The sequence below is a fragment of the Osmerus eperlanus genome, chromosome 10 (assembly GCF_963692335.1).
Source record: "Osmerus eperlanus chromosome 10, fOsmEpe2.1, whole genome shotgun sequence".
Classification (NCBI taxonomy): Eukaryota; Metazoa; Chordata; class Actinopteri; order Osmeriformes; family Osmeridae; genus Osmerus; species Osmerus eperlanus.
Genome location: NC_085027.1, coordinates 377,501 through 405,113, shown reverse-complemented (window position 1 = coordinate 405,113; position 27,613 = coordinate 377,501). Strand labels below are relative to the sequence as shown.

Sequence of the window (27,613 nt, the reverse complement as noted above, 5' to 3'; positions counted from 1 at the left end):
GAGAGAGAGAGAGAGAGAGAGAGAGAGAGAGAGAGAGAGAGAGAGAGAGAGAGAGAGAGACTCACTGCCCCCACTAAGACACACCCTGACCAGTCTCACACCAACACTGCTTTCCAAACACCAATCAGAGTCAACCAAATTATAACACAATGTAAAGTAACCTTTACATTATGGGGGGAATGTCCTGTACCTACTGTAAGTCGCTCTGGATAAGAGCGTCTGCTAAATGACTAAATGTAAATGTAACCTACCTGGAACATTGGAAAGAAGAAACTAAAAGCCAAAGTCGATTAGAATGTTATCTAGCCTTATAAAGAGATTATAAACTGGCAGAATATCTCTATACTGTCAGAGATAGAAAGCAGAGACAGATCCTAACCAAGTACAGGCTCAGTGACCAATTGGCAATTGAAACAGGACGACACAAAAAATCATGGCAACCAAAAGAAAACAGAATATGTGGTCACTGTTCGACAGGTGAGGTTGAGACGGAGATGCACTTCCTCCTACAATGTGAAACATTCAGTGATATAAGAAATGATTACTGTAACAAACTCCACTCTGTAATGTCAGATTTCAAAGGTCTTAGTGACCTCTCAAAGGTAAAAATCCTCCTAGGAGAAGGAGACAGGGCATACCTTGCTGCCCAGTATGTATCAGTATGCCACAACCTGAGAGACAGTGAGCGACCTAGACACACAAGGCACACACACAAAGCACACACACAAAATATACTGTGTGTGACTGACATGTGTATGTGTGTATATATGTATATATATATATATATTACGTAATCAATCCTAAGGTTATGTTAAAGTTCTCCTGCTTTAATCTTTCAACTGAATTTGCCATGTTTGGTTGTTATAGTAATAGTTGTAATAGTATACCGATGTCCATAGTAATGGGATGAATACTGTTTCTGTGGTTCCACCGTTGCTTTGGCAATATGAACATTTGTTTCTTAATGCTAATAAAGCCAATTGAATTGAATTGAATTGAATTGAGAGAGAGAGGGGAAAGAGAGAGAGAGAGAGAGAGAGAGAGAGAGAGAGAGAGAGAGAGAGAGAGAGAGAGGGGAAGGAGAGAGAGAGAGAGAGAGAGAGAGAGAGAGAGAGAGAGGGGAAGGAGAGAGAGAGGGGAAGGAGAGAGAGAGAGAGAGAGAGAGAGAGAGAGAGAGAGAGAGAGAGAGAGAGAGAGAGAGAGAGAGAGAGAGAGAGAGAGAGAGAGAGAGAGACATTCGAACCAAATACTTCCCCAAAATTACCAGCATATACAAGGAATTTGAAAATGTAACAAATAGAGAGAGACTGGTTTATTTATTGGGAGAAAAACCTAACTGCTGTATTTTAGCAGCAAAGTATGTATCAGCCTGTCATGGCCTTAGAGACAGCCACAATGAGGAAAATGTATAATATGGCAAACATAACATGTTTTAATTTTTGTTTTAATATTTTGTTTAAATTTTACTGTAATTTTTCAGAATTTCAAATTTAGTATTTGATTTTTACTATTATTATTATCATTATATAACCATACATGTGCGTATGTATGTGTATGTATGGGTATATGCGTGTGTATATATACGTGTGGGTGTGTATACATGTGTGTATGCGTATACATATATATATGTATATATACATATGTGTGTGTGTATCTATTTACTTATTTATGTATTTATTTAGACCGATTATTTGGCAACATTAATAATATACCAACTTGAATAATAATAACATGGATACAAGTTGTACACCTGTGTGGTGTAGATACACGTATGTATATGTTAAACTGCCGTGTGTGTCTCTGTAAGTGAGTGTGTGAAATATAAGTATATATAAGGCCATGATTTACATTGATTAATATTTCTGTAATTCTACCGTTGCTTTGGCAATATGAACAATTGTTGTTTTCATGCCAATAAAGCCCTTTGAACTGAACTGAGAGAGAGAGAGAGATAGAGGGGAAGGAGAGAGAGGGGAAGGAGAGAGAGAGAGAGAGAGAGAGGGGGGAAGGAGAGAGAGAGGGGAAGGAGAGAGAGAGGGGAAGGAGAGAGAGAGGGGAAGGAGAGAGAGAGGGGAAGGAGAGAGAGAGAGAGAGAGAGAGAGGGGACGGAGAGAGAGAGGGGAAGGAGAGAGAGAGAGAGAGAGAGAGAGAGAGAGAGAGAGAGAGAGAGAGAGAGAGAGAGAGAGAGAGAGAGAGAGAGAGAGAGAGGAGGGGAAGGAGAGAGAGAGGGGAAGGAGAGAGAGAGAGGTGTACCTTCTGCTGATAAGCCCTGTATGTTGACTCCTTTCGCTGCCAGGAAACTGAGGCAGGCGTCGATGTTCTCAATCTGGCGGAAAAGAGAGTGTCATTAATAATCACCCAGGACACCTGTGTGATGACATCACCTCAGGGAGGTTCCCTGCATGCAGACAAGCTACAAAGGTCACTAACCCAGGAAAGAATATCAACTTACATACATATATATATGAATACATACACAAGTATCAGGGGGTCAGATGGCTGAGCGGTTAGGGAGTCGGGCTATTAATCAGTAGGTTGTTGGTTCGATTCCTGGCTGTGCAAAATGACGTTGTGTCCTTGGGCAAGGCACTTCACCCTACTTGCCTCGGGGAGAATGTCCCTGTACTTACTTTAAGTCGCTCTGGATAAGAGCGTCTTCTAAATGACTAAATGTAAGTATCAAACAGCTGTTTTGTCAAGTTAAAAATATTCCTTTGGCATGTATGGTGTACAACAATTCTTCATGGTATTAAACTTTAAAACGTGCTTGTAATGGTTGATTCATTAAATCATATCAAATCTATCTGTATAGCCCTTTTTACAAGCAATGTCACAGAGTGCTTCACATACACCAATAGAACTGCCCCTAACCCAACCTAGAACCTTCAATAAGCCCTGATTTAAGACATGTAATGACACAGCACAGCCAGGAAGACAGCAGCTTACTAACAACCTACCTGGAGCCCCAACTTTCTAGGCTAACTCTGTTGCTAGCACACAAGTACCACGGTAACCAGACTGACCCGGCAAAACTGGCAGTGAATCAGGGGACGTGCTGATTGGCTGATAAGCTAGGTTGAAAGGTCGTGTGGTCTTTAGAGAAGATACCTCATTGGCTGCCCATGTGATTACCAGAACAATCAAATAAGAATGAGTCACTGAATGACGGTGATCAAAGTTTTCCAACAGACGTTTTCAGATAAGCAAACAACTGCAACAACAGATAACCACAAAAGCAGCCGTCCTTCTCAACACAACAGACTAATACCAGCTTCAGTCAGAAGCTGATGTATTCCATGGAGTCTTCTTCTAGCCCAACCAGGAAGCCCTTCCTGTCCCTGCCAGCCTGTGATTGGATGGCTGGGTCCAGTGAGCTGTAACAGCAGTGGGGTCCCTCTGTCCCCTTGACCTCTGACCCAGAGCAGCTGCTGCTGCCTGGCACATGCTGCCCCCGAGGTCACCAGAGGTCACCAGACTTAGCACAGACAGGAACGCTGCGCACACACCCTTTGAACAGCCCCTTCCAGTACCCAGCACCCTTTGAACAGCCCCTTCCAGAACCCAGCACCCTTTAAGAGCCCCTTCCAGTACCCAGCACCCTTTAAGAGCCCCTTCCAGTACCCAGCACCCTTTAAGAGCCCCTTCCAGTACCCAGCACCCTTTAAGAGCCCCTTCCAGTACCCAGCACCCTTTAAGAGCCCCTTCCAGTACCCAGCACCCTTTAAGAGCCCCTTCCAGTACCCAGCACCCTTTCCAGTTGAAAAACCTCCAGCCTCTCTTAACCCCCCCTTGACCTACCCCTCACATCTTAACCCCCCCTAGACCTACCCATCACATCTTACCCACTCCTAGACCTACCCCTCACATCTTAACCCCTCCTAGACCTACCCCTCACATCTTAACCCCCCCTAGACCTACCCCTCACATCTTAACCCCCCCTAGACCTACCCATCACATCTTACCCACTCCTAGACCTACCCATCACATCTTAACCCCTCCTAGACCTACCCATCACATCTTAACCCCTCCTAGACCTACCCCTCACATCTTAACCCCTCCTAGACCTACCCCTCACATCTTAACCCCCCCTAGACCTACCCCTCACATCTTAACCCCTCCTAGACCTACCCATCACATCTTAACCCCTCCTAGACCTACCCCTCACATCTTAACCCCTCCTAGACCTACCCATCACATCTTAACCCCTCCTAGACCTACCCATCACATCTTAACCCCCCCTAGACCTACCCATCACATCTTAACCCCCCCTAGACCTACCCATCACATCTTAACCCCCCCTAGACCTACCCATCACATCTTAACCCCCCCTAGACCTACCCCTCACATCTTAACCCCCCCTAGACCTACCCATCACATCTTAACCCCCCCTAGACCTACCCATCACATCTTAACCCCCCCTAGACCTACCCCTCACATCTTAACCCCTCCTAGACCTACCCATCACATCTTAACCCCCCTAGACCTACCCATCACATCTTAACCCCCCCTAGACCTACCCATCACATCTTAACCCCCCCTAGACCTACCCATCACATCTTAACCCCCCCTAGACCTACCCATCACATCTTAACCCCTCCTAGACCTACCCATCACATCTTAACCACCCCTAGACCTACCCATCACATCTTAACCCCCCCTAGACCTACCCATCACATCTTAACCCCCCCTAGACCTACCCATCACATCGTACCCACTCCTAGACCTACCCATCACATCTTAACCCCTCCTAGACCTACCCATCACATCTTAACCCCTCTTAGACCTACCCATCACATCTTAACCCCTCCTAGACCTACCCATCACATCTTAACCCCTCCTAGACCTACCCATCACATCTTAACCCCTCTTAGACCTACCCCTCACATCTTAACCCCTCCTAGACCTACCCATCACATCTTACCCACTCCTAGACCTACCCATCACATCTTAACCCCTCCTAGACCTACCCATCACATCTTAACCCCTCTTAGACCTACCCCTCACATCTTAACCCCTCCTAGACCTACCCATCACATCTTACCCACTCCTAGACCTACCCATCACATCTTAACCCCTCCTAGACCTACCCATCACATCTTAACCCCCCCTAGACCTACCCATCACATCTTAACCCCTCCTAGACCTACCCATCACATCTTAACCCCCCCTAGACCTACCCATCACATCTTAACCCCTCCTAGACCTACCCATCACATCTTAACCCCTCCTAGACCTACCCATCACATCTTAACCCCTCCTAGACCTACCCATCACATCGTACCCACTCCTAGACCTACCCATCACATCTTAACCCCTCCTAGACCTACCCATCACATCGTACCCACCCCTAGACCTACCCATCACATCTTAACCCCTCCTAGACCTACCCATCATATCGTACCCACCCCTAGACCTACCCCTCACATGTACCCCCAAAGGAGGCAAAAATAACCCCCAGCTTGTATGACTCACATACCAGCTCTGCCCCTGAGCTGTGCTCCCTCACTGGGCCTGGAGTGGTAAAAATACCACCGTCCCACTGCCCCGGGCTAAACACCAACTGCTGGAGCCGTGAGCAGAAACCTGAGCCACCTGGACACAAGGCTCCCACAGCCAGGGAGGAGCAGAACTACAACATGTAGCTACCTAGCAACACTTTACATGAAGGTTACATTAACTACCATGTAGCTACCTAGCAACACTTTACATGAAGGTTACATTAACTACCATGTAGCTACCTAGCAACACTTTACATGAAGGTTACATTAACTACCATGTAGCTACCTAGCAACACTTTACATGAAGGTTACATTAACTACCATGTAGCTACCTAGCAACACTTTACATGAAGGTTACATTAACTACCATGTAGCTACCTAGCAACACTTTACATGAAGGTTACATTAACTACCATGTACCAGGTTACATTAACTAACTTGATGTAAAGGGTTGTATGGAAGAATATAGAACAGTAAAACAATCAGGGTTGTTTTGGTATCGTTAGGATGTTTATATTCCACCATTTCAATAATAATAACTATAACTATCGTTTTCTCCTGTTCCAGTCTCTAGTCTATGATCAGCAAGTTAAGTGAGCTGAGTAAATAAAGGCTTGGGTTTATTACGACAGCAGCCAAACACACCGGGCAGCCAAGATGGCAAAAGTACACACATTCTTCACTCAAGTACAAGTACCTACCATACTCGGGCGGCCATGAATCCAACCGGCAACCTTCTGTTTAATAGCCCGATTCCCTAACCGTTCAGCCATCTGACTCCCGTATATATAATACCTTTTTTTTAACCCTTTTCTCGAGGTGAAATATTTTTCACTAAAACTTTTTCTACCTTTCGAAAAAAAAGAAAAAGTTTACAAAAAATCTCAACCTTTTGAAACTTTTTAAATAACTTTTTAACTATTTTTTTACTGCCACCTACGTACGGTCTTCTTCTCACAACCCTCTGGTGGTCCCACCGCTCAAGAGCGCCCGCTCCCAACCCAAGCTCTTCTCCTGTCTGGCCCCCCAATGGTGGAATCACCTCCTCACCTCCATCAGAGACACTGACTGTCTCCCCACCTTCAAGAAAAGGCTTAAGACGCACTTGTTCCGGGAGTACAACGGTACTTAGGACCACAATGACTCTTATTGACGGACTTGTTGCTCTTGTTGGTTAGTTGTAACTGATTTAACTTCTTTGGGTCAGTGTCCATGGTAACTAACTCTGTGAACCTAACCTGCTCGCTAGCAGGTTTTCCATGACAAACTCTGCGTTTCTACCTATCCCCTCCCACTTTATGAGCCTGATAGCGTTGGCAGACAGGGTGGTTCAGCCGACCGATCTCGAACAAAATTTAATTTGCTTAGTTATACGCCGGGAGATGATTTTAAGACTGCGATTCGATGTGCTTTAATTCCCTGATGAATACCTAGGTTAACGTTACCGTTTTCCGTCACAATCTGTAATTTATTTTAGCAACATTCTCAGCCCTTAGGCCTACATCGCTAATGTAACACACCGTGGACGTGCACTCAGAACCGACCAAATGCTTTTTGGCACTGAAATAAAGACAAACAATTGAAATTGTATTTGGTCTTCTTCATTGCCTACAAATAGAAATCCAACAATTTGTATTTTTAACGGCTATTGTTCCTTCAATTTACATGATTCACCTGTGACCATGTACCGTCCTGTAACTGGTGTTTCAGCAAAACTATTTCAAGATTGTAGGGGGTCAATATTGACCAAACAACCGAAACTAATTCCCCTATGGTTTGAACGAAGATGGGAAACTGAACAGTTTATGCCAATACCACTCTATGGGTTAAATTAGAGCAAGAATGGTCAAAGTAAGGTTAAATAAAATAATAATTTAATCATATTGAAAATGAACTAAATCAATGAAGGTTAACTCTTACCTACTCTACTATGATTATTGTAAACCAGAGATAGAAAGCAAGAGGTGAGGAAGAAGGAGTAGGACAAGCAGAGCTGAGGAGAAGGTCTCAGGAGATCAAGAATCCACAGATGCTTTACAATTCCTTTTACACCCAAGAATAACTAATCACACAACAATCTTGACCCTTACTTATATATGACTAGCAATGCCACTGCCAGTAAGTTACACAATGATGTGTGAGAGCCATCAAGTTGAGACTCCATCCAGTAACTCCAGATTTTACCATATGAGAGGTGGGGGCAGGTTGATAGCCTTACAAGATCAGCCTTTATTCTTCTGCCCTAAGTATACCATCTCTGGGTCAAAATAGAAATTCAGCAAATTCAACAATTAGTATTCATATAGGCTATTGTTCCTACAATTAACATCACCTGTGACCATGCACCCTCCTGTAACTGGTGCTCCAGTAAATCTTTTTCAAAATAAGCCTTTATTCTTCTAACCTACGTAGGCCTACACCATCTCTTGGTCAGTTTCTGGCACTTTCTTCATGAGGTGCAACTCATTTACTTGTAACTGGGAATACATGAGATTACATTAAATTTCACAGTTCCACATGCAGAATTCACCTGCAATTAAATAAACATCTCACTGTATACTGTATCCATGCTCTGTTCAACAGGATACATAATTCTCTGCATACATTTCTGCGGCAGCAATGTCTCTCCGTCATCTTAATCGTCATCATCATCATCATGTGATGAAAAGCATTCTGTTTGGGGCAACTGCTACTACAAGTCGAAATAGGCACCAATTGATATTTCCTTTGTATCATGTCGAATATGATTAAAACCAAGGTGACTTAGAGGCTACAATTACAAGCGTATAGGCCTAAGCTAAATATGCCTTACCTGTTCATAGTATGTTTTTATATTTAATATAACATTGAACATGCTATTTCATTATTATTTTAACTCCACCACTTTTTCTCCTGTAATATTAACGGACAGTGGGGTTAAATGTTCAATGTATGGACTGGCTATTGCATTCAAATGTATGCATTGACACAGCAGCAATTGTCTCTATGCTGCTACAGCCGTGTTGCTTTTTTCCAGAATATGTGCTCTGATTGACCATAAACACAAAATAAAACTTAGATCTGAAGTGTGGTGAAGTAGGACAAAGTTTTTTGTCGCCGGGTGCCATGGTGGATCCTAGTATCGGAGCTCCATTGATGTTGGCTTTTAATAGTTCTCATGCCCGCGCTTAACTCAGAGTGGACGTACTCCGAGTTGAGTTTGCCATTTTAGAGTAGATCAACTCAGAGTTCAGGGTTAGGTTCACGATTTGTTAAACCCGCTACCTGGAATACCTCCCTGCTTTCAAAGCAAGCTGAGGGGAGATCACTCACCATCTGAGAACGACTCCTTGGACAGCCATGGATGTCCTCGATCTTCTCATTAGCTGGAGAGAGAGGGAGAAGCAGAGAGAGAGAGCGAGAGAGAGAGGGAGAGCGAGACAGAGATGGAGAGGGGGAAAGGGAAAGGGAGGGAGGGAAGGAGGGAAAGAGAAAGGGAGGGAAACAGAAGGTCTGTTTAGTGATATTCTTGGTTCTCTCTCCAGTCTTCCGTAGTGTGTGTGTGTCCCTGACTATGTTTGTGTACATATGGGTGTGGGTTCACCCTCAGGCCCTGCCCCCCACCCTCAGGCCCCGCCCCCCAGCAGCTGAGAGCATCAGGGGGGGAGGGGCCAACACCATGCTGCCAGGTGGGAAACACTATGCTGCCAGGTGTGGAAACACTATGCTGCCAGGTGTGGAAACACTATGCTGCCAGGTGTGGAAACACCATGCTGCCAGGTGGGAAACACCATGCTGCCAGGTGGGAAACACCATGCTGCCAGGTGGGAAACACTATGCTGCCAGGTGTGGAAACACCATGCTGCCAGGTGGGAAACACCATGCTGCCAGGTGGGAAACACCATGCTGCCAGGTGGGAAACACCATGCTGCCAGGTGGGAAACACTATGCTGCCAGGTGGGAAACACCATGCTGCCAGGTGTGGAAACACCATGCTGCCAGGTGTGGAAACACCATGCTGCCAGGTGGGAAACACCATGCTGCCAGGTGGGAAACACCATGCTGCCAGGTGTGGAAACACCATGCTGCCAGGTGGGAAACACCATGCTGCCAGGTGGGAAACACCATGCTGCCAGGTGTGGAAACACCATGCTGCCAGGTGGGAAACACCATGCTGCCAGGTGTGGAAACACCATGCTGCCAGGTGGGAAACACCATGCTGCCAGGTGGGAAACACTATGCTGCCAGGTGGGAAACACTATGCTGCCAGGTGTGGAAACACTATGCTGCCAGGTGTGGAAACACCATGCTGCCAGGTGGGAAACACCATGCTGCCAGGTGGGAAACACCATGCTGCCAGGTGGGAAACACCATGCTGCCAGGTGTGGAAACACCATGCTGCCAGGTGGGAAACACCATGCTGCCAGGTGGGAAACACCATGCTGCCAGGTGGGAAACACCATGCTGCCAGGTGGGAAACACTATGCTGCCAGGTGGGAAACACTATGCTGCCAGGTGGGAAACACTATGCTGCCAGGTGGGAAACACCATGCTGCCAGGTGGGAAACACTATGCTGCCAGGTGTGGAAACACCATGCTGCCAGGTGTGGAAACACCATGCTGCCAGGTGGGAAACACTATGCTGCCAGGTGGGAAACACCATGCTGCCAGGTGGGAAACACCATGCTGCCAGGTGGGAAACACTATGCTGCCAGGTGGGAAACACTATGCTGCCAGGTGGGAAACACCATGCTGCCAGGTGGGAAACACTATGCTGCCAGGTGGGAAACACTATGCTGCCAGGTGGGAAACACCATGCTGCCAGGTGGGAAACACCATGCTGCCAGGTGGGAAACACCATGCTGCCAGGTGTGGAAACACCATGCTGCCAGGTGTGGAAACACCATGCTGCCAGGTGGGAAACACCATGCTGCCAGGTGGGAAACACCATGCTGCCAGGTGGGAAACACTATGCTGCCAGGTGGGAAACACCATGCTGCCAGGTGGGAAACACCATGCTGCCAGGTGGGAAACACCATGCTGCCAGGTGGGAAACACCATGCTGCCAGGTGGGAAACACCATGCTGCCAGGTGTGGAAACACCATGCTGCCAGGTGGGAAACACCATGCTGCCAGGTGGGAAACACCATGCTGCCAGGTGGGAAACACCATGCTGCCAGGTGTGGAAACACCATGCTGCCAGGTGTGGAAACACCATGCTGCCAGGTGGGAAACACTAGACACAGTCCCAGTCCCTCTCCTCTCTGTTCTTAAGAAGCTCATGTTTCTGCTAGTGGTATATCTGCCCCAGTCTAGCAGGGAGGGGCTATGTCTGGGGTGGTCTATCTGCCCCAGTCTAGCAGGGAGGGGCTATGTCTGGGGTGGTCTATCTGCCCCAGTCTAGCAGGGAGGGGCTATGTCTGGGGTGGTCTATCTGCCCCAGTCTAGCAGGGAGGGGCTATGTCTGGGGTGGTACATCTGCCCCAGTCTAGCAGGGAAAGGGCTATGTCTGGGGTGGTATATCTGCCCCAGTCTAGCAGGGAGGGGCTATGTCTGGGGTGGTCTATCTGCCCCAGTCTAGCAGGGAAAGGGCTATGTCTGGGGTGGTCTGTGTGGGGTGTCTGGAGGGAGTGGAGAGATAAACAGGTGGATGGGTGGTGAGATTCTGGCAGGGGTGTGCTTCCTATGATGTTACATGACACTGTGGTCAGCTGTGTGTGTGTGTATTCTAGCTCAGACAGTGTGCAACTTGAGAGATATTATAAATTTGGTTGTCAGAGCACTAAAGAAACTGTCAGATTGTATGGGTCCTGTCACACACCTGGACAGATGCCTTCAGATCAGCACAACATCCCTGTAGATGTGTGTGTGTGTGTGTGTGTGTGTGTGTGTGTGTGCGCGCGTGCGTGTGTGATGAGTCAGTGATCAGCTGGAGGGGCAGCCCCAGATGACAGGGCAGGTCTTGAAGAGGGACAATGACAGGCTCATAGTAACCCGGACGGGCCGAATGACATTTAATAACGGAAGTCGCCCGTGCACGCGAATAACTTCTCTCTGAACGCGTCATTGTTCAAATAAATGCAGTGCCACAAGAAAGGGTTGTTTGATCCATACTTTGATAGTATACATGCCGAACACAATGATACGATTTCATAAATGATCCCCTGGATTTATACTGCGGTCTTTTAACATCTATAACTTAAAATTTGACATTTCTGAAAATGCAGCTTAAATGAGCAACCGGTTCCTTACCGACAACTTGTATCACTTCAGCCAGCAGCACGCCATCAGTCACGTCGGTCTGCAGGTCCTTGATGAGACGCCGGTGGCCTGACTTGGCGAGGTAGTGGTTGGCCCAGTCCGTGTATATCTGTCGGGAACAAACAAAACCGAAACGGTCACTTTAAGCAGCTAGGAGCGCTGCTGCGCTCGTGCGAGTGTTCAAAACTCCACAACACTCCGAAAAAGACATAAATGAATCAAACACATTTACGACTCCAATAAAATAACAACATGGTTGAAAAGGAGTGAAGTACCCCCTTTTCTATTGTCGGGGTGAGGGGCTGGCATATATCCGCGTGGTATTCAAATTTGGGCCATTGTGCTCAGCGCGAGCATTCAGCGGAGAAACTCAGAGTGAGCGCTTTCAATGAGGCGCGCTGACATCACGGCTCGAGGACAGAAAAGACCCTCAGCTGCACGCGGGACGGGAAGGGGAGGGGGGTGGAGGGCAGGGGAGGGGAGGGGGGAATTAAGCATCTGAATAATCTGAATAGCTTCGTTTCTAATTGGTCGCCTGAATGCCCCCACTCCTTTCTCTTCTCCCGCTGTCCTGCTTTCTCGAAGTTTCCGTCACATTTTAATTTTCCGTAAATTGTGACGCTGTAGCACTTTGAGACTTTTACGGATTGTAAATTAAATTGACTGACATAAATAAATAAATACATATATATATAAAAACACAGAACAAAATGCAAAAACATAGGGGAGATCTGTCATTGTTATGATCAAGCATTGATTTAAATGTTACCCAAGTATTCTAATTTACATGAAATATCATTTACATATGCCTATATATAGATAAAGATACTGTATGTTATGTTAACTGAGGTTAAAACACTTAATTTAAGAATGTACTGAGCTGAGAGAGGTGTTATATGAATCTGAGTAATGCTACTGAGAACAATGCGGTATCTAAGTACACACACACACACACACTCTGTCACACACACACTGTAACACCGACACACACACACACACACACACATACAGCAGGGACTTTCTGAGAGGGAGGGATGGTGTGCGTGTGTAACAGAGAGCAGAGAGGTTGTGTGTGTGTGTGTGTGTTCAAAAGACTTTGTGAGGTAGAAAGCTTTGATGTCAAGGTGCACCTTTGGAGAAGTCATGAGAAAGTGTGATTAGAGAGAGTCAAGCTGAACAGGTGTGTTCGTGTGTGTGTGTTTTGTCATCATGAGTGTGCCTGAAAAGATCCCTCAAACAACGAGCAGGTTTTCAGGAACTCTTTCATGTTCTGTATATCTGAGAGAGAGACACAACCTTGCTAAACAGAGTACATCCTCCCCTTCACCAAGACCGGGAGGGGAGGGGAGACTTCTCATAAGCTTGTTTCCCACACAGACAGACCATAGCTTTCCTGCCCAGTTCCACTCAGCAGCTGAACACAGACCTGTTACCTCAGGGTTCAGCGGGAGGCCTAAACAGAGCAACACTACAGACCTGTTACCTCAGGGTTCAGCGGGAGGCCTAAACAGAGCAACACTACAGACCTGTTACCTCAGGGTTCAGCGGGAGGCCTAAACAGAGCAACACTACAGACCTGTTACCTCAGGGTTCAGCGGGAGGCCTAAACAGAGCAACACTACAGACCTGTTACCTCAGGGTTCAGCGGGAGGCCTAAACAGAGCAACACTACAGACCTGTTACCTCAGGGTTCAGCGGGAGGCCTAAACAGAGCAACACTACAGACCTGTTACCTCAGGGTTCAGCAGGCCTAAACAGAGCAACACTATAGACCTGTTACCTCAGGGTTCAGAAAGAGGCCTAAACAGAGCAACACTATAGACCTGTTACCTCAGGGTTCAGCGGGAGGCCTAAACAGAGCAACACTACAGACCTGTTACCTCAGGGTTCAGCAGGCCTAAACAGAGCAACACTACAGACCTGTTACCTCAGGGTTCAGCAGGCCTAAACAGAGCAACACTACAGACCTGTTACCTCAGGGTTCAGCAGGCCTAAACAGAGCAACACTACAGACCTGCACTCCCTCCCTCACTACGTATGTATTTCCTCTGTTCTTCCTCTCTCAAGAGTTCTGTTCCCTTGTTCCTCCCTATCTCTCTCCCTCTCCCCCTGTCTATCTCTCTCATATTCATGTAAGTTCTGCTACTCCAGCTGGCTCTGTTATTGACTGACAATTACTCCTTTCAACTTTGCTTCCCCCTTCTATCTCTCTCTTTGTCTCTCTCTCTCGCTTTATGACTCACCTACCACGAGACAGATCATTATCTTTCACTCCCCCAACTCCCTCCGTCACCCCTAAGGGAGGAGAGGGGGGGAGAGGGTAAGGGGGTGACATGTGTCCTGACCTGGCCCCATCTAACCCACACCAGACTGCAGATGGGATGATGGATGGGGGGGTTCTGCTCACTCACAGATAAAATAAAATCAGATACAAAATCAGATAAAATCTGCCAAATGAACACATTAGGGCCAACTGGCTGTCAAAACCTGCATTTCAGGGCAGGGCTGTAGTGTCTTGCCAAGAAATGCACCCCCTGCTAACTCTAACTCTGACTAGGAAGGTGCCACATGCATGAAACTTACTCTGGTTACTCAGACTTTTCCCCTCAATGTGCAGTAAGAATCATTTGATGCTGGGATATAACAGAACCCTAACCCTAACAGAGATTACATGGAGGTGCTTTTCAGGGCAGGGCTGTAGTGTCTTGCCAAGAAATCCACCTTCCTCTCCTCTCCTCCACCTTCCCCTCCCCTCCTCTCCCCTCCCCTCCCCTCCCCTCGTCTTCTCCACCTTCCTCTCCTCTGTGGTTCGAGACTGACACTACTCAACCTTGACTAACTCCTCTCTGTCTTTCTCCATCCCTCTCTCTGTGGTCTAAACACAGCTCTCTGAAGTGACTGGAAGCCCCAGCTGTGTGTGTGTGTGTCAGCCTCTCTCTGAGTGACCCCTGGTGGTTCAGTCTTGTACGAGGCAGATGAATGACCTGTGGTCAGCCACACACACAAGCCAGATGCAATGTGTTGCCTTCTGGTATGAAATGCGCTATATAAATAAAGCTTGATTTGATCCTTCTCCTCCTCCTCCTCCTCCTGCTATTTCTCCTCCTCCTGCTTCTCCTCCCCCTTTCCCTCTCTTTCTCCTCTTTAAACAACACAGACAGCTATCACAGCAACATAAACACTACTGCTCTGATTAGCTTTTACTTATTACACACCTTCTGTCTCTCCCCCCGACTCTCTCAGGGACAATAAGCCTGCATGTGATTCCACCCTGTACCCAAGCACCGGGGTTCATGAGACGAGGCCTGAATGTTCTCAAAGGGTCACATCACAACCAATCATCTATAGACCTTTATCAGGATAGAGTGGATTGTGGATATTGTGGTACAGTTCATAAAAAAATAGGTCATTTTAATATCTGAAACGTGCGTAGCAACATATACACACAAAACTGGCACACACACACCTGTCCCTGTAGCTTGCTGGTTCTGTCAGGCAGTGGTGTGTAATTAAACAGCATCTTATCCTTCATCTGCAGACCAGACCAATAACCACCTTCCTCTGTGCTCCCCAGGAACAGATAAGCACCACGGATTAGTAGAGAGGAGGGAGGAGGAGGGAAGAGAGAGGAAGAGGGAGAGAGAGAGAGGGAGAAACTAAACTGTCTGTCTGTGGTTATAGTATCTGACTGCAGATCGAGAGGTCACAGGTTCAAATCCCCCCTGTGCACGTCGCTGTAATTAACATCTGAATGAGAGGTGTTGAGAGTGAGGCTGTTTCTCCAGTACACTACACAGCTCAGAGAGTGAGGCTGTTTCTCCAGTAAACAGCTCAGAGAGTGAGGCTGTTTTTCCAGTACACAGCTCAGAGAGTGAGGCTGTTTCTCCAGTACACAGCTCAGACACCCTCACATACTTCTTGTAAAAAGACAAACAACCTTCAACTAGATTAACATTACCACAGCTGGAGTGAAAAGTGAGAGTGTGTGTGTGCATGTAAGAGGTAAGAGTGTGTGTGTGTGTGTGTGTCAGCGAGAGTGTGTGTGTGTGGTGTGAGAGAGTGTGTGTGTGTTACCAGTTTCATGGTGAAGTTGTTCTGCTCCCAGCGTAACAGCATCAGGCTCATCCTCTCTCTCTCGCTCGCTCTCTCGCTCTCTCTCTCTCTCTCTCTCTCTCTCTCTCTCTCTCTCTCTCTCTCTCTCTCTCTCTCTCTCTCTCTCTCTCTCTCTCTCTCTCTCGTCTCTGGTCTAAGAGAGCTGAACCCAGACACACTCCATCACAACCAGCACCGGACCCTCACTGAGACTGACCCAGTACGGAGACAGAGTCAGGAGACAGAGAAGGAGGAGACAGATATCCAGACTGCAGTAGATCCAGGTGCAGAGAGAGAGAGGCTACTGCTGCTCTTTGCTGAAGCCCAGCAGGGCTCACCATGCCTGGGGACGAGGCTCAGGGTGTCCCCCTAACCCTCCGGACTCCAGATCACAGAGGAAGAACACACACAGGGAGACTGTTACCACTGCTGCTGCTGCTGCTGTGTGACACCAACACAGAGAGAGAGAGAGAGAGAGAGAGAGAGAGAGAGAGAGAGAGAGGGAGAGAGAGGGAGGGAGGGAGAGGGAGGGATCCCCCTCCATTCCTCCCCCGGACGCCCACCTTCTGCTCTCGCTCCTCAGTGGGCTGACCGTCAGATGGGAGGAGAGAGTCTTCACCTCTGTGCCCTCTATAATCCCTCCATGAAACATGATGGAGGATAAGACAGAGGACGACGACATGATGGAGGACAAGACAGGGGGGGACATGATGGAGGACAAGACAGGGGGGGGACATGATGGAGGATAAGACAGGGGGGGGGACATGATGGAGGATAAGACAGGGGGGGACATGATGGAGGATAAGACAGGGGGGGACATGATGGAGGACAAGACAGGGGGGGACATGATGGAGGATAAGACAGGGGGGGACATGATGGAGGATAAGACAGGGGGGGGACATGATGGAGGATAAGACAGGGGGGGACATGATGGAGGATAAGACAGGGGGGGACATGATGGAGGACAAGACAGGGGGGGACATGATGGAGGATAAGACAGGGGGGGACATGATGGAGGATAAGACAGGGGGGGACATGATGGAGGATAAGACAGGGGGGGGACATGATGGAGGATAAGACAGGGGGGGACATGATGGAGGATAAGACAGGGGGGGACATGATGGAGGATAAGACAGGGGGGGACATGATGGAGGATAAGACAGGGGGGGACATGATGGAGGATAAGACAGGGGGGGACATGATGGAGGACAAGACAGGGGGGGACATGATGGAGGATAAGACAGAGGGGGGACATGATGGAGGATAAGACAGGGGGGGACATGATGGAGGACAAGACAGGGGGGGACATGATGGAGGATAAGACAGGGGGGGACATGATGGAGGACAAGACAGGGGGGGGACATGATGGAGGACAAGACAGGGGGGGACATGATGGAGGATAAGACAGGGGGGGGACATGATGGAGGATAAGACAGGGGGGGGACATGATGGAGGATAAGACAGAGGGGGACATGATGGAGGACAAGACAGGGGGGGGGAGAACCAGTCCCTTCCAGATAAAAGGATGTTTCCAGAACCACAGCGTGTGTTTGGATGTGTTTGGATGTCTCTCTCTCTCTCTCTCTCTCGCTGTGTGTGGATGTGATTTGATATGTTTTGGAAACTGCAATAAACTACTACGAACACTTACAGAACAGCATTGTATAAAATACACGTTATAGTATTTCAGTTGTAGTTCTACAGTTTATCAGGTGTATTTTGGATGTCATTACTTTCTGTTGTAGTTTTTCCTGGTTATGTTGATACACCAGTAAACAGCTCCAATAGCACGCGTCACACGATTATCAGGCAGTAAAACATCCTCACAAGCTGCTGCTGAAGGGACAGCGTTCAGTCTGAGGATCTGGGACTGTTTAGTTCCATGTGTTCAGCAGCTCTAAACAAGATCATTAAGTATAGACAGAGTGAATGAAGGGGTGAGGTCTCTATTCAGAGTCCTGGGAGGAGGGGAGGGGTAAATCTCTGTGTGGCTGAGATAATGGGAAGAGGGGGGAGGGGGGACCCCACCACAGGGTTTTTTTGTTAGGGACCCACCCCTAGACTCTGGTAGGAAGGGGGGGGCGGGTGGGGGGAGGGTTATTGTGCTGCCAGGCTGTTGCTAGCTGGTGCTGGGGGTAGAGGGGGGAGGGGCAGGGAAGGGGGGGGGAGAGGGAGGGGGAGAGGGCAGGGAAGGGAAGGGGGGGAGAGAGGGAGGGGGAGAGGGGGGAGGGCAGGGAAGGGAAGGGAAGGAGGGGAGAGAGGGAGGGGCAGGGAAGGGGGGGAGAGAGGGAGGGGGAGAGGGCAGGGAAGGGAAGGGGGGGAGAGAGGGAGGGGGAGAGGGGGGAGGGCAGGGAAGGGGGGGGGGAGAGGGAGGGGGAGAGGGCAGGGAAGGGAAGGGGGGGAGAGAGGGAGGGGGAGAGGGGGGAGGGCAGGGAAGGGAAGGGAAGGAGGGGAGAGAGGGAGGGGCAGGGAAGGGGGGGAGAGAGGGAGGGGGAGAGGGCAGGGAAGGGAAGGGGGGGAGAGAGGGAGGGGGAGAGGGGGGAGGGCAGGGAAGGGAAGGGAAGGAGGGGAGAGAGGGAGGGGCAGGGAAGGAGGGGAGAGAGGGAGGGGCAGGGAAGGGGGGGAGAGAGGGAGGGGGAGAGGGCAGGCAGGATTGACCCACAGGGGCAGATGAGGACAGACTCTTACATCCACTCAACACACAACTCTCTCCCACACTTTTTTCTCACTCTCTCATTATTCCTCTCTCTCTCTCTGTCTCTCTCTCTCAGTCTCTCGCCCTGTTTCTCTCTCTCTCTCCCCCCTCTCTCTCTCCCTCCCTCACCCCTCGCTCTCCGTAGACTAGAGTGCTGCTCAGGTTTCATTACAGAATTGCATGATCACAGTGATGTGAGTTCAGGGTTAGTTCAGTTTTGGGGACATGAAGGAGCCCGGGCACACAGGATGCCATCTGGGCTGGTTGCTATGGTAGCGGCTGGGCTGGTTGCTATGGTAGCGGCTGGGCTGGTTGCTATGGTAGCGGCTGGGCTGGTTGCTATGGTAGCGGCTGTGTGTCAGCTGGTCTCACTGCTTTGGTGGACCTTCTGAACGTCTACATTAAGATGTTGAGGATATGTGGCCATGTGTGTGTGTATGTGAGTGTGTGTGCATGTGAGCGTGTGTGTATGTGAGCGTGTGTGTGTATGTGAGCGTGTGTGTGTATGTGAGCGTGTGTGTGTGTGTATGTGAGCGTGTGTGTGTATGTGAGCGTGTGTGTGTATGTGAGCGTGTGTGTGTATGTGAGCGTGTGTGTGTGAGCGTCTGTGTGTATGTGAGCGTGTGTGTGTGTGTGCGTGTGTGTGTGTATGTGAGCGTGTGTGTGTATGTGAGCGTGTGTGTGTGAGCGTCTGTGTGTATGTGAGCGTGTGTGTGTGTGTGCGTGTGTGTGTGTGTGTATGTGAGCGTGTGTGTGTATGTGAGCGTGTGTGTGTGAGCGTCTGTGTGTATGTGAGCGTGTGTGTGTGTGTGCGTGTGTGTGTGTGTGTATGTGAGCGTGTGTGTGTATGTGAGCGTGTGTGTGAGCGTGTGTGTGTGAGCGTCTGTGTGTATGTGAGCGTGTGTGTGTGTGTGCGTGTGTGTAGTTCCTTCAGTCCATCTAGACCTCTCTACTGAAGCACTAAAACTTCAGTGGGGATTTTTAAGCCTTGCAATTAAAAGCATCTCCGCAAGGGTACACACACACACACACACACCATGGATAGAAGGAAGGGCAGCTAGGGGAGGCAGCTAGGGGAGGCAGCTAGGGGAGGCAGCTAGGGGAGGCAGCTAGGGGAGGCAGCTAGGGGAGGCAGCTAGGGGAGGCAGCTAGGGGAGGCAGCTAGGGGAGGCAGCTAGGGGAGGCAGCTAGGGGAGGCAGCTAGGGGAGGCAGCTAGGGGAGGCAGCTAGGGGAGGCAGCTAGGGGAGGCAGCTAGGGGAGGTCTCTGAACAGAGATCATCTGGGAGAACAGATGCTGCAGGGTCACACAATGTGCAACACCATGACCTCACCATGACCTCACCATGACCTCACACAGGAGGTTTCACCAAAACACATGTAGCTCATGAAATATTCAGGATACTCATTGTGTTAGACTGAGGAGGGACCAGGGTTCAGACTGAGGAGAGACCAGGGTTCAGACTGAGGAGAGACCAGGGTTCAGACTGAGGAGGGACCAGGGTTCAGACTGAGGAGGGACCAGGGTTCAGACTGAGGAGAGACCAGGATTCAGACTGAGGAGAGACCAGGGTTCAGACTGAGGAGAGACCAGGGTTCAGACTGAGGAGAGACCAGGGTTCAGACTGCAGACAGGGACCAGGGTTCAGACTGAGGAGAGACCAGGGTTCAGACTGAGGAGGGACCAGGGTTCAGACTGAGGAGGGACCAGGGTTCAGACTGAGGAGGGACCAGGGTTCAGACTGAGGAGAGACCAGGATTCAGACTGAGGAGAGACCAGGGTTCAGACTGAGGAGAGACCAGGGTTCAGACTGAGGAGAGACCAGGGTTCAGACTGCAGACAGGGACCAGGGTTCAGACTGAGGAGAGACCAGGGTTCAGACTGAGGAGGGACCAGGGTTCGGACTGCAGACAGGGACCAGGGTACAGACTGAAGAGAGACCAGGGTTCAGACTGAGGAGAGACCAGGGTTCAGACTGAGGAGAGACCAGGGTTCAGACTGAGGAGGGACCAGGGTTCAGACTGAGGAGAGACCAGGGTTCAGACTGAGGAGGGACCAGGGTTCAGACTGAGGAGGGACCAGGGTTCAGACTGAGGAGGGACCAGGGTTCAGACTGAGGAGGGACCAGGGTTCAGACTGAGGAGAGACCAGGATTCAGACTGAGGAGAGACCAGGATTCAGACTGAGGAGAGACCAGGGTTCAGACTGAGGAGAGACCAGGGTTCAGACTGCAGACAGGGACCAGGGTTCAGACTGAGGAGAGACCAGGGTTCAGACTGAGGAGGGACCAGGGTTCGGACTGCAGACAGGGACCAGGGTACAGACTGAAGAGAGACCAGGGTTCAGACTGAGGAGAGACCAGGGTTCAGACTGAGGAGAGACCAGGGTTCAGACTGAGGAGGGACCAGGGTTCAGACTGAGGAGGGACCAGGGTTCAGACTGAGGAGAGACCAGGGTTCAGACTGAGGAGGGACCAGGGTTCAGACTGAGGAGGGACCAGGGTTCAGACTGAGGAGGGACCAGGGTTCAGACTGAGGAGGGACCAGGGTTCAGACTGAGGAGAGACCAGGATTCAGACTGAGGAGAGACCAGGGTTCAGACTGAGGAGAGACCAGGGTTCAGACTGAGGAGAGACCAGGGTTCAGACTGCAGACAGGGACCAGGGTTCAGACTGAGGAGAGACCAGGGTTCAGACTGAGGAGGGACCAGGATTCAGACTGAGGAGAGACCAGGGTTCAGACTGAGGAGAGACCAGGGTTCAGACTGCAGACAGGGACCAGGGTTCAGACTGAGGAGAGACCAGGGTTCAGACTGAGGAGGGACCAGGGTTCGGACTGCAGACAGGGACCAGGGTACAGACTGAAGAGAGACCAGGGTTCAGACTGAGGAGAGACCAGGGTTCAGACTGAGGAGGGACCAGGGTTCAGACTGAGGAGGGACCAGGGTTCAGACTGAGGAGAGACCAGGGTTCAGACTGAGGAGGGACCAGGGTTCAGACTGAGGAGGGACCAGGGTTCAGACTGAGGAGGGACCAGGGTTCAGACTGAGGAGGGACCAGGGTTCAGACTGAGGAGGGACCAGGGTTCAGACTGAGGAGAGACCAGGATTCAGACTGAGGAGAGACCAGGGTTCAGACTGAGGAGAGACCAGGGTTCAGACTGAGGAGAGACCAGGGTTCAGACTGCAGACAGGGACCAGGGTTCAGACTGAGGAGAGACCAGGGTTCAGACTGAGGAGGGACCAGGGTTCGGACTGCAGACAGGGACCAGGGTACAGACTGAAGAGAGACCAGGGTTCAGACTGAGGAGAGACCAGGGTTCAGACTGAGGAGAGACCAGGGTTCAGACTGAGGAGGGACCAGGGTTCAGACTGAGGAGGGACCAGGGTTCAGACTGAGGAGAGACCAGGGTTCAGACTGAGGAGGGACCAGGGTTCAGACTGAGGAGGGACCAGGGTTCAGACTGAGGAGGGACCAGGGTTCAGACTGAGGAGGGACCAGGGTTCAGACTGAGGAGGGACCAGGGTTCAGACTGAGGAGGGACCAGGGTTCAGACTGAGGAGAGACCAGGGTTCAGACTGAGGAGAGACCAGGGTTCAGACTGAGGAGAGACCAGGGTTCAGACTGCAGACAGGGACCAGGGTTCAGACTGAGGAGAGACCAGGGTTCAGACTGAGGAGGGACCAGGGTTCGGACTGCAGACAGGGACCAGGGTACAGACTGAAGAGAGACCAGGGTTCAGACTGAGGAGAGACCAGGGTTCAGACTGAGGAGAGACCAGGGTTCAGACTGAGGAGGGACCAGGGTTCAGACTGAGGAGGGACCAGGGTTCAGACTGAGGAGAGACCAGGGTTCAGACTGAGGAGGGACCAGGGTTCAGACTGAGGAGGGACCAGGGTTCAGACTGAGGAGGGACCAGGGTTCAGACTGAGGAGGGACCAGGGTTCAGACTGAGGAGGGACCAGGGTTCAGACTGAGGAGAGACCAGGGTTCAGACTGAGGAGGGACCAGGGTTCAGACTGAGGAGGGACCAGGGTTCAGACTGAGGAGAGACCAGGGTTCAGACTGAGGAGGGACCAGGGTTCAGACTGAGGAGGGACCAGGGTTCAGACTGAGGAGGGACCAGGGTTCAGACTGAGGAGGGACCAGGGTTCAGACTGAGGAGGGACCAGGGTTCAGACTGAGGAGAGACCAGGATTCAGACTGAGGAGAGACCAGGGTTCAGACTGAGGAGAGACCAGGGTTCAGACTGAGGAGAGACCAGGGTTCAGACTGCAGACAGGGACCAGGGTTCAGACTGAGGAGAGACCAGGGTTCAGACTGAGGAGGGACCAGGGTTCGGACTGCAGACAGGGACCAGGGTACAGACTGAAGAGAGACCAGGGTTCAGACTGAGGAGAGACCAGGGTTCAGACTGAGGAGAGACCAGGGTTCAGACTGAGGAGGGACCAGGGTTCAGACTGAGGAGGGACCAGGGTTCAGACTGAGGAGAGACCAGGGTTCAGACTGAGGAGGGACCAGGGTTCAGACTGAGGAGGGACCAGGGTTCAGACTGAGGAGGGACCAGGGTTCAGACTGAGGAGGGACCAGGGTTCAGACTGAGGAGGGACCAGGGTTCAGACTGAGGAGAGACCAGGGTTCAGACTGAGGAGAGACCAGGGTTCAGACTGAGGAGAGACCAGGGTTCAGACTGCAGACAGGGACCAGGGTTCAGACTGAGGAGAGACCAGGGTTCAGACTGAGGAGGGACCAGGGTTCGGACTGCAGACAGGGACCAGGGTACAGACTGAAGAGAGACCAGGGTTCAGACTGAGGAGAGACCAGGGTTCAGACTGAGGAGAGACCAGGGTTCAGACTGAGGAGGGACCAGGGTTCAGACTGAGGAGGGACCAGGGTTCAGACTGAGGAGAGACCAGGGTTCAGACTGAGGAGGGACCAGGGTTCAGACTGAGGAGGGACCAGGGTTCAGACTGAGGAGGGACCAGGGTTCAGACTGAGGAGGGACCAGGGTTCAGACTGAGGAGGGACCAGGGTTCAGACTGAGGAGGGACCAGGGTTCAGACTGAGGAGGGACCAGGCTCCGCCCCCCAGAGGGAGCCTGCAGGCTCCGCTCCTCACCCTGCCCCCCCCCTCACCCTGCCCCCCCCCCTCACCCTGCCCCCCCCCCCCTCACCCTGCCCCCCCCCCTCACCCTGCCCCCCCCCCCTCACCCTACCTCACCTTGCCCTCCTGAAAGAAGCACTGTGGAACTGTGCATGCTAACACACACACACACACACAAATACACACACATGTATTCGCACATACAGAATGGAATAGCTTTACTTGTGGCCTTGGCAGTGCACTGAAGGATTATGGGATGCAGTATATAAGTAAACCACCAGTGGGCAGCAGAGCCTGAGGATGGAATGGAAAAGTTAATTGAAATGTTACGCACTCTCAAAGTTATAAACACACAAAGGTTTCGAGTGTGTGAGTGAGAGAGGGAGAGAGAGGACAGAAAGAGAGAGGGAGAGAGAGGGAGAGAGAGGACAGAAAGAGAGAGAGGGAGAGAGGGGGAGAAAGAGACAGGAAGAGAGAGACGGAGAGTGGGAGAGAAAGAGAAAAAGGGAGAAAGAGAGAGAGAGGGAGAGAGAGAGAGAGAGAGAGAGAGAGAGAGAGAGAGGAAAAAGAGAGAGGGAAAGAAAGAGGGAGAGAGAGAGGGATAGTGGGAGAGAGAGCGGGAGAGAGAGAGAGGGGAGAGAGAGGGATAGTGGGAGAGAGAGCGGGAGAGAGAGAGAGTGGGAGAGAGTGGGAGAGAGAGGGAGAGTGGGAGAAAGAGTGGGAGAAAGAGAGAGAGTGGGAGAGAGAGAGTGGGAGAGAGAGAGTGGGAGAGAAAGAGAGAGAGAGGGAGTGGGAGAGAGTGGGAGAGAGGGAGAGTGGGAGAGAGAGGGAGAGAGAGAGAGTGGGAGAGAGTGGGAGAGTGGGAGAGAGGGACAGTGGGAGAGAGGGAGAGATGGAGAGAGAGAGAGTGGGAGAGAGAGGGAGAGAGGGAGAGAGAGAGTGGGAGAGAGAGGGAGAGTGGGAGAGAGAGTGGGAGAGAGTGGGAGAGAGAGGGAGAGTGGGAGAGAGAGGGAGAGTGGGAGAAAGAGAGAGGGAGAGCCTCTAGAGACTTAAGGCCGATATATGCTTCTGCGTTTTTCGAAAAACTGACACATGGGAACGCCCTTGTCTCCGTGGAACGCCCTCTACGAGCTCTCTGTCAGCCCTCGGAGAGCTCGACGTGCACCTCCTGAATTTTCTAACTATCCGTCGGAATTTCGGAGAGCGACGGAGAGCTACGGAGACCCCCTTGGCTGTGATTGGTCAGTATTAAGAACCGCTTGCGTCAGGGGCAGGGGCGCCGTGATAATCAGGACGAACAGAATCCTTTGACCGCCATTGCTGTAAGTTTTTACAATTCATATTTCAGCTAAACAGTACATGTAAATCAGCATCTGAATTAAAATGTGACGAAAAATGGGCAGTGTAGTTGCTGAAAATGTGCATATTTTATTGATGAAACGGCTCATTTGTAAATTTGCTCAGACTTCTCGATAACCTAGGTAAATAAACACTCGACGACGACTTACAAAAAAACGTTGCGCCACCTACTCTTCTGGCGGTGAATTGTTTTCTGCACCCACAGCCTACGGAGAACCATAAACGAAGTCTATCCGTCCATATCCGTGCGTATCCGTGCGCCCGCCCATCCGTAAACGGAGACGCAGAAGCATATTTCGGCCTTTATTGGTCCCTGCGAAGCCAATGAGAGCCAGACACTCCATCACATAGGAAAGGAAAAAGTACTACTGCTAATTATAATGTATTGTAAAAAGTATACACTCTCAAAATCTTTCTCTCTCTCCCTCTCTCCTCCCCTCCCTCCTCCCCCCTCTCTCAGGGCCCTCCTCTCTCTCCCTCCATTACTGTGACCCTGACCCTAACCCTCCCTCCTCCCCCCTCTCTCAGGGCCCCCCTCTCTCTCCCTCCATTAGTGTGACCCTGACCCTCACCCTAACCTGCACCCTCACTGTGTTTAGACCAGCAGGAAGGGAGGGAGGGTGACTGACTAAGAGAAACTGGGTCAGAGAGAAATGTAATTAGTTACTTAATGAAGGACACCAAGCAGCAGAACCAGAACACACTAACCGACCAGGTCTGGTACACACTCACACACACACACACACACACACTCACTCACTCACTCACTCACTCACTCACACACACACGTACAAACACACATGTACACACACACACACACACTCACTCACTCACACGTACACACACACACACACCAGCATGGCTAGGCTGCTCCAGTCCTGCTGTCACTGAGACTTAAGTCATGTTTGGACAGGTTGCCAAGCATGCACTTGTTTTAGACACACACACCCTTCCCTCCTCACAGCCTTACATGGCATTAGAGCGATGGCTTTGTGCTAGCAGCATAGCAGAAGGGTTGCTAAGCAGAGCCAGTCATTCAAAAACAAAACAAAACAGCCACCCTGCTGGTCCGCTAACTTGTTAACCCGCTAGCCTGCTAACTTGTTAACCCGCTAGCCTGCTAACTTGCTAACCCGCTAGCCTGCTAACTTGCTAACCAGCTAGCCTGCTAAGCAATCTGAACCTGGAAAACACAGCAAGACATGCACACACAATAACACTCCGCACACACACCTTACCATTCTATACACACACACACACACATAACTTGATATTCTACACACACCTTAACATTCTACACACACACACACACACACACACACACACACACACACACACACACACACACACACAGCTAACATCTCCAGCATGCACATCAGTTTTCATCCTGCACCATGGGATACAGCTCCTGTTCTACTGGGTCGTTCCAGGGACAGAGACGACAGCAAAACAAACAGAGTAGGAATTTAAAAAGAACTGAAAGAACTGAGAGGAGAGTGAGACAGGACAGGACAGGGGAGAGTGAGACAGGACACAGGAGAGGGGAGAGGAGAGAGACAGGACACAGGACAGGACAGGGGAGAGTGAGACAGGACAGGGGAGAGTGAGACAGGACAGGGGAGAGGAGAGTGAGACAGGACAGGGGAGAGGAGAGTGAGACAGGACAGAGGAGAGGAGAGGAGAGTGAGACAAGACAGGACAGGGGAGAGGAGAGTGAGACAGGACAGGACAGGGGAGAGGAGAGTGAGACAGGACATGACAGGGGAGAGGAGAGTGAGACAGGACAGGACAGGGGAGAGGAGAGTGAGGTGAGACCGGACAGGGGAGAGGAGAGTGAGACCGGACAGGGGAGAGGAGAGTGAGACCGGACAGGGGAGAGGAGAGTGAGACAGGACAGGGGAGAGTGAGACAGGGCAGGACAGGGGAGAGGAGAGTGAAACCGGACAGGGGGGAGGAGAGTGAGACAGGACAGGGGAGAGTGAGACAGGACAGGGGAGGGGAGAGGAGAGTGAGACCGGACAGGGGAGAGGAGAGTGAGACAGGACAGGGGGGAGGAGAGTGAGACAGGACAGGGGAGAGGAGAGTGAGACAGGACAGGACAGGGGAGAGGAGAGTGAGACAGGACAGGACAGGGGAGAGGAGATTGAGACAGGACAGGGGAGAGGAGAGTGAGACAGGACAGGGGAGAGGAGAGTGAGACAGGGCAGGACAGGGGAGAGGAGAGTGAGACAGGACAGGGGGGAGGAGAGTGAGACAGGACAGGGGAGAGGAGAGTGAGACAGGACATGACATGACAGGGGAGAGGAGAGTGAGACAGGACAGGACAGGGGAGAGGAGAGTGAGACAGGACAGGGGAGAGGAGAGTGAGACAGGACAGGACAGGGGAGAGGAGAGTGAGACAGGACAGGGGAGAGGAGAGTGAGACAGGACAGGGGGGAGGAGAGACAGACAGGACAGGGGAGAGGAGAGTGAGACAGGACAGGACAGGGGAGAGGAGAGACAGACAGGACAGGGGAGAGGATAGAGAAAGGACAGGACGGGGGAGAGGAGAGACAGACAGGACAGGGAAGAGGAGAGTGAGACAGGACACAGGAGAGGGGAGAGGAGAGAGACAGGACACAGGACAGAG

At 50.8% G+C, this 27,613-nt stretch overlaps 2 protein-coding genes across 2 annotated transcripts in view; one reads left to right on the top strand and one right to left on the bottom strand.

The window, feature by feature from the left end:
• Window positions 1-27,613, top strand: part of dis3l (DIS3 like exosome 3'-5' exoribonuclease) — a 208,260-nt gene that overhangs the window by 84,416 nt on the left and 96,231 nt on the right. The window lies entirely within an intron of this gene.
• nav2a (neuron navigator 2a) overlaps window positions 1-27,613 on the bottom strand; it is a 132,118-nt gene that overhangs the window by 54,920 nt on the left and 49,585 nt on the right. Inside the window, 3 exon segments of the mRNA XM_062471740.1 lie at window positions 2,254-2,326; window positions 8,811-8,863; window positions 11,730-11,847. Coding sequence (XP_062327724.1) covers window positions 2,254-2,326; window positions 8,811-8,863; window positions 11,730-11,847 — 244 coding nt within the window.